Source organism: Teleopsis dalmanni, chromosome 1, assembly GCF_002237135.1.
Source record: "Teleopsis dalmanni isolate 2A chromosome 1, ASM223713v2, whole genome shotgun sequence".
Classification (NCBI taxonomy): Eukaryota; Metazoa; Arthropoda; class Insecta; order Diptera; family Diopsidae; genus Teleopsis; species Teleopsis dalmanni.
Genome location: NC_051846.1, coordinates 135,337,008 through 135,344,205, shown reverse-complemented (window position 1 = coordinate 135,344,205; position 7,198 = coordinate 135,337,008). Strand labels below are relative to the sequence as shown.

Genomic DNA, 7,198 nt, shown 5'->3' with positions numbered 1-7,198 from the left:
GATTCTGTAATGGGTGTTATTTCTGTTTTATAGTTATAGTCTTCTTTGGTTTTAAAGAAGATGGGTAACGTTTGTCCTCCTGATTGGATCGTGTTGTCCTGGTAATTTATGCATGCCTTTAATGGTTTAAGTAGGTCATTGCCAATTAAACCGTCATAATAGTCATGGAAATGTATGATATAGAATTCTATGAAGTCTAAGGTTTCTCCGAGTTCTTTGAAACATTGTATTCTCGCTTTTTTATCTGTGTAGATTTTATGTTGGAGGGTTTTTATAGGAAGAGGGATAGTTTGGTGAATCCATTTGGGGTGACAGATACCTGGGTTTAATATTGAGTTGGTTGCACCAGTATCTATGATTAGTTTTATATGTCTTAACTTAGTTTCTATTTTTATATAGGGTAGTCCTCCGAGGCAGAGGGATGAAAATTTTCAGAAGGAGGTTGACTGTAAGGTGCCCCGTAATTATTATGATTATATTGGTTATAAACTTCGTTCTGGGCTGCGAAATTTCGTTGTGGATTAAAATTTGAAGTATTGATTCCAACGTTTGAAAAGTTAACATTTACATCCATTGGTTCAGGTATTGGAAAACGGTTGAAAGTTCTATTCTGGTATGTAAAATTTTGTCTATTGTGATTGAAATTTGAGTTATTCTGAGGATTAGTATTCTGGTTAAAATTCTGTTGTTGGGAATTTTGACTATAGCTATTATGGTTTGGATTATTGTGTGACTTGAAGTTCTGGTTAAAATTTTGTTGGTCAAAATGTCGTCGTTGGAAGTTTTGCCTGTGGTGGTTGAAACTTGGATTATTTTGCGAGTTAAAATTTTGATTAAAATTGTGTGGTTTGAAACTTTGTTGGTGTTGATTTTGTCTGAAGTTAGATTTATTTTGTTCGGGTTTCTTTCGCGTAAAAGGTTGCTGATTGTCTATTCGAAGGTGGGCGTATCCAGCTTCAAAGAGGATGTTCATTGCTCCTTCTAAAGTGTTGGGATTTCTACAAGCCAAAACCGTTTTCATAGGTTCTGGGATTTTGGATTTAAAAATATTAAGAGCTGTACGGGAGTTATTTTGAGCGACTGTGCTTGCTGCTCCTAATTCTTGTCCAAGTACGAATAAGGTTTTGTTGTTAAGGCGTCTAAGTTTACTCTTTATTTCGTCAAAAAGTCTAGACTAGTTGTTTTAAATGTAAAGTTCATCAAAACTTAATCGGTCACCGAAATTGTTTTGTAGGACTGCTTTTATATCGTTCCAGGAGGTTGCCTGGCAATTAATTTCAATAATTTCCCTGGCTTTACCCTTGAGTTTACTTTTGATTAAGTCTGAGAATAGTCCTTGTGACAGTTTGTCGTATGTCTGTAATATAGGATGTATCCTGTCTTTTAAATTTAAAAATGTTTGCAGATCCCTATTGTCACCATTAAATTCGGGGAGGTTTCCTAAATATTTAATAGGTTCAAATTGTATTTGTGCCATTTCGACTTAAATTCTAATTCTGTTTTTTTTTTCTTATTTAAAGTTGTTTTCTTTTTCTTTTATTAACAAAATTTGTTAGTTCTCTACAATTTTCTGCCTCTTTGTATCTTATTTAATTAATCTATATATAATTAATTTTATTTATCACTACCTTATATGGTGTTATGTTCTTTTGGTTGGTATTCTTCTTCTGGTAGGTTGCCGTTGGAGTCCTTTTGAATGTCCTGTTATATGATGATGACTTTTTCCTGTTGGTCAAGGTCTTCTAAAGGGTTTGAGTGTTTGATGGTTAGAGTAATCTATTGTCCACGGAATATTATATATGTTGTTTCTTCACTGATGTGACAATCTTCTGCCAAAAAGTTAAAGTTTTTGATAGTTTGAGCAAACCTTTGTCCATAAAACACAGTATTTTTGTTTATCAAAAATTTCTTTTCGTAATTTGAAGGAATGTGCTTATATTTTACAGATTCAATTTTCACTTTTGATAAGTTTTCGAAAGTTATTGATTTTATTTAAGTTTTCAATATTTTGAAAGAATACATTTATTTTTTGTACCAATTTTAATTTTTTAAGATTTAATGAAAAGATTTATTTTTTTGTTGATTAGTACACAGTTATTAAGTTTATTTTTAATTTATTTTCACGTTACAGTTTTGACGGTCAAGAAAGTATATTATTCTTAGTCTTTCGATCTTTCGAAAGGATGTATATTTTATTAGATACCGCGTTAATTTATTAAAATAAAAAGTTCTTTCCTTTTAATCTTTTAAAAGAATATCACTCGCGGTATCCTACCGACTTAGCTAATTCGAAACCTCGCTGTCTTTCAATTCGTATCTTATGGTGTTTGGTGTAACTCAGAAAGGGAATCTGCATTATGCAATAAGTAATCAACATAAAATGACGATTTGACTACTTCAGCTACAATCTTGAATCGATTCACATACTGATGCGCTATATACAATAGGTATCGAGTGGCAAGGTACGGTGCAGCAGCTGTTCCATATGTAACTGTGTTGAGCTGAAAAGTACGAATATTTGTAGATGGTGAACTTCTCCAAAGAATGTACTGAAATTTTCTATCTTCAGGATCAATCAAAATTTGCCTACACAATCTCAGTATGTCAACAGTAAGAGCGAATCGAAATAAGCAAAAACGTAACAAAAGGATGAACAATTCAGTTTATAGAGTAGGTCCAATCATCAAAATATCGTTGAGAGATTTCTGAGAAGAGGTTCGACATGATGCGTCGAAAACGACTCTTAATTTCGTGAAGGTGCTGGCTGGGTTTAATACGCAGTGCTGCGGAATGTAATAATGAGGTTCATCAATATTTGGATCTTTTACCTCAATCATGTGACCAAGTTTTTGATATTCTTCCATAAAGGCAACATATTGCGTTTTGAGCTCAGGCAACCGTGACAATAGATTTACTTGTATAATAAATCTGCGCAACGCTGTTCCGTATGAATTGCCTAAACACTGAGGATTATCCTTAAATGGTAACAAACTTGTTGTTCACTAGTCCAGGCATCTGGAGTGATCGAGATTTCTTCTAGCTTCCACAGACGTTCTACCTTTTCTTCTACAAAGTCAATTTATGAAAGGAGACAAGTTGAATTATTAACGCATTGTGAAACATCATATCTACTTGAAACAATCCAGCCCGAAATAGTTTTCTGTAGCGTTGGTAATCCTAATCCAAGTTTGATTTGGCCCACTGAAAGGACACTAAAAAAACTTTCAGTGCCAAGCCGTAAATCAATACGGGTTGATTTGTGAAATTGTTCGTCAGCAAGGTTAAAATTTGGTGGTACGTTCGAAGTGGAGATATTTATTTCACAATCTGGTTTATACGCAATATGTGATGTTCTACAGAATGTCAATGGAAGTTGAAATGCCGTGAATCGAGATTTAATAGTAGTCGATACCTTTGATTTAATCCTTGTAGATGAATTTCCGATGCTGTTATTTTTAATTTCAATACCAAGCAGTTCATGGGTATGCGAAGTTTTTGAGCGAAATCTTTAGTGATAAAGTTCACCTGTGAGCACGAATCTAGTAGAGCCCTACCCAATTGATAGCATCCAGACGCGTCCTGTGTTAGAACTAGCACTGTAGCTAAGATGACATTACTTGACGATGACTTCTCTAAATGTGTGTGTGTCACAGCGTCTCTAGAAGTAGTAGCTGTAGCTGACACCATTAATGACTGTGAAGTAGGATGAACTGAGTTGAAAGGTGTTGTATCATTGAAGGTGTTGCTATGATGTAACAAAGTGTGATGGTGGTCTGAACAAATCTTACATCTATAAGTTGATGGACAGTTAGAATGTTTATGTCCTTTTGACAAACAATTGATGCAAAGTGTGAATCGAACTTCTAAACCACAACACGTTGTGCAGTTAATAAACTTCTAAACCGTTCACAGCCATTGAGCTTGTGGTTCGCACTTGAACAAAATATACAGGAAGATTTAGTGCAAGAAAAAGCATAAAATTTGTGAATTTTTGTTTTTGAGAATTTATCATTGGTGCGCACATCTGATTCACAAGGAAATGTTTTATCCAGAGATTGAAGATATTGACAATGTCTCTCTGAAACGGCACTACAATTGTTTCAACTTGGCAGCCTTTTGAAATCCAACGATTCTTTCCACTTTCTTCTCGTCCCTTGATCACACTTTTGCATCACAATATGAATCAACATTGCTTGTGAAATTTCACGTTCAGAACCCAATGATAGAAGTGAACTATAAATCGCTGACGCAGTATCGATTAGACTTCGCAGCATATCACCTTCCGGTTTGGAAGTACCAGGAAGATCAAAAAGAGCTGATATGTTTTCCATGAAAATGAGTGTTGAATTGCCGTACCTGTCCTTCAATATATTTAATGCCTTCGAGTAATTTTCATTTATGACTTGAAACGCGTTAACAGTTTCTAACGCTGGGCCATGCAGACAAGTCAGCAAATAATAAAATTTTTCCTGATTAGATAATAGAATTTTGATTCTCGATCAAAAATTTGCGAAAAAGATATTACGTAATTTTTGAATTCGGTATATTTTCCATTAAATGAAGGTAGTTGTAGCGCTGGTAATTTCGATGTTGATTGGTGTATAGTGATATTAACATTAGATAATGACGTGTTTAATGTTTGTTTGAAGTAAGCTTATAAAATCGCTAAGGGACATGTAAGTTCAGCATGGGAAGTACATTTCCTTCATTCCTTGCGAACTCGATATAATTTTTAATACGTGTGATGTTTTTTTTTGTGTTGGTACTTTACTGTTTAAGTTTCTTTGCCATTATGATGTTAAATATAATATAGAAAATAAATGCAGCAATTACGGCAACAAATCTGAAATAAATGCATCAAGCAATAAATAACTGACAACGTAATAATTGATATCGATAGGTAAGTGATGAGCAGCAACAGCAATAAAGATTGACATAAATGCTGCATGCAGTATATATAGACTTAAATCAAATGCAGCAAGCAGCGACAGACTAACTGCAAAACACCGTAGAATGAACGGCAATAAACTATAAAACGAAACGGCGACGATGGCCTTGAACTAAACACGAGATTTAGTTTAAATACAATTAAATGGAGCACCATAATAATTTATATTATTAGTATTATATTATTTAAGCACGTCACTAATTTAAGTGGGCAATGACAGTATAAGTCACGAAAGCAGTATGCAATATGTAGTGAGCAGTTAATTACAAGACCCGTAGAACGAACGGCAGCAACAAAGTAACAAAATGGCGAGAACGGCCCGAAAATAAGAATGTTCGACTTTTTATTATTAAAAATACAACACATACATTAAGTTCAAAGTTTTTTATGAAAATATATCATTTTAAAATATTCACTTTGTCAAATATCTCTCGTGTCCCACGTTGGGCGCCAAAAATATACGGAGAAGAGTTTTTCTTGGCAAACAACAACTAAATAGCGAAAAAAGAAATAGAAACACACACAAAAAAAAAAAAATGAATCCACAAGAATTCCAGTTATTTTTCAAAGAAATGCAAAACCAACGTGCGAAAGACACGAAAGCAATGCGTGAACTTTTCGAAGAGTGTTTGCAAATGAAAAAGCATACTGAAGCAGTTCCGAAAACAGAAAAACCGGAGCAAACAATGGAGATTTTAGATTCGAGTCTCACGGAATTTGTATATGATCCAGAAAATAACTTAACATTTGAAACGTGGTATACGAGGTATGAAGATTTGTTCTTAGTAGATAGTAGCAAACTTGATGACGCAGCGAAGGTCAGGCTTTTATTAAGGAAACTCAGTACAACTGTACATAATAAATATATGGACTTTATTTTGCCTAAGCATCCACGTGAATATAATTTCACTACAACAGTGGAGAAATTGAAACAATTGTTTGGACTCCAAAAGTCGCAATTCAGCTTACGCTATAGCTGCTTACAGTTAACCAAACCACCAGATACCGACTATACTACGTACGCAGCCGAGGTTAATAAACACTGTGAAAATTTTAAATTGAATAGCCTGTCACTGGACCAGTTCAAGTGTTTAATGTTCGTATTGGGGCTGAAATCGGAAGCAGACTTCGAAATAAGAACCCGAATATTGACCAAACTGGACAAAGAAGCTGATACCATCAACTTGGAAAAACTTACAAACGAGTGTCAGCGTATTATTAATTTAAAATCCGACACATCGCTGGTAGAAAATAAATCACACGAAAATCAGGTGAATTGAGTACAAGCAAATAAGCTTAAGAACAATCACAAACCGAAAACACCATGCTGGTTTTGTGGAGCAATGCATTATGTGCGTGACTGCCCATACAAAAATTATAAATGCGAAGACTGTCACAACATAGGCCATAAAAAAGGTTATTGTAAAGCGAAAAATTCATCAAAATCAAAATACAATAACAACAACAAAAATAATAGCAACGGTAAAGCAAAAACATTTTCACAGCCACGATCCAACAGTATATACACAACGAACAGCATCACAGCTTCACAGCGTAAATATGTCCACGTTAAAATCAACAATGTGCGAATCAAATTGCAATTTGATACTGCATCGGACATAACTATCATTTCAAAATTTAATTTCGACAAATTAAATATTTTAAATACAATGGAAGTACAACCAGAATCTGCTAAAAGTGCAACTGGAAACTTACCATTGTACGCAAAATTTACATGTGATGTGCAGTTAAAAGACACAATTAGAACACTTACGTGCTTTGTTACAATAATCGATTTGAATGTATTCGGATTGGACTGGATAACTGCTTTTCGACTTAGCGATATGACGCTTAATGCTATTTGCAGCCAAATTTCAACAACAAAACAGGCAAGTAATGTTTCCATAAAGTCTTCAAATTGCAAATTTCTTCCGGAAAAATTATTTCCAGAACTTTTCGATAATGCTATGGGTCTTTGTAATAAAACTAAGGCACATTTAATTATTAAACCAAACTGTCAACCTGTTTTTCGATCTAAGCGCCCGGTAGCATACGCAGTTCAACATTTGGTTGAAGAAGAAATTAAGCGACTTCAAGATCTTGACATTATCGCACCCATCAATTACTCTGACTGGGCCGCACCAATAGTAGTTATCAAAAGGCCAAATGATAGCATTCGTATTTGCGCTGATTTTTCAACTGGTCTTAACGACGCGCTTGAATCTTACAAGTATCCACTACCGCTTCCAG

At 34.5% G+C, this 7,198-nt stretch overlaps 2 protein-coding genes across 2 annotated transcripts in view; both read left to right on the top strand.

The window, feature by feature from the left end:
* Positions 1–5,484: 5,484 nt before the first annotated feature.
* Positions 5,485–6,228, top strand: LOC119666256. The gene has a single exon (XM_038075539.1). It carries the CDS (start codon positions 5,485–5,487, stop codon positions 6,226–6,228), a length of 744 nt encoding a protein of 247 aa, XP_037931467.1.
* A 390-nt stretch (positions 6,229–6,618) lies between these two features.
* Positions 6,619–7,198, top strand: part of LOC119666255 (uncharacterized protein K02A2.6-like) — a 1,011-nt gene continuing 431 nt past the window's right edge. Inside the window, exon 1 of the mRNA XM_038075538.1 lies at positions 6,619–7,178. Within this exon, the coding sequence (XP_037931466.1) occupies positions 6,619–7,178 (560 nt within the window). The remainder of the gene's footprint in view (positions 7,179–7,198) is intronic.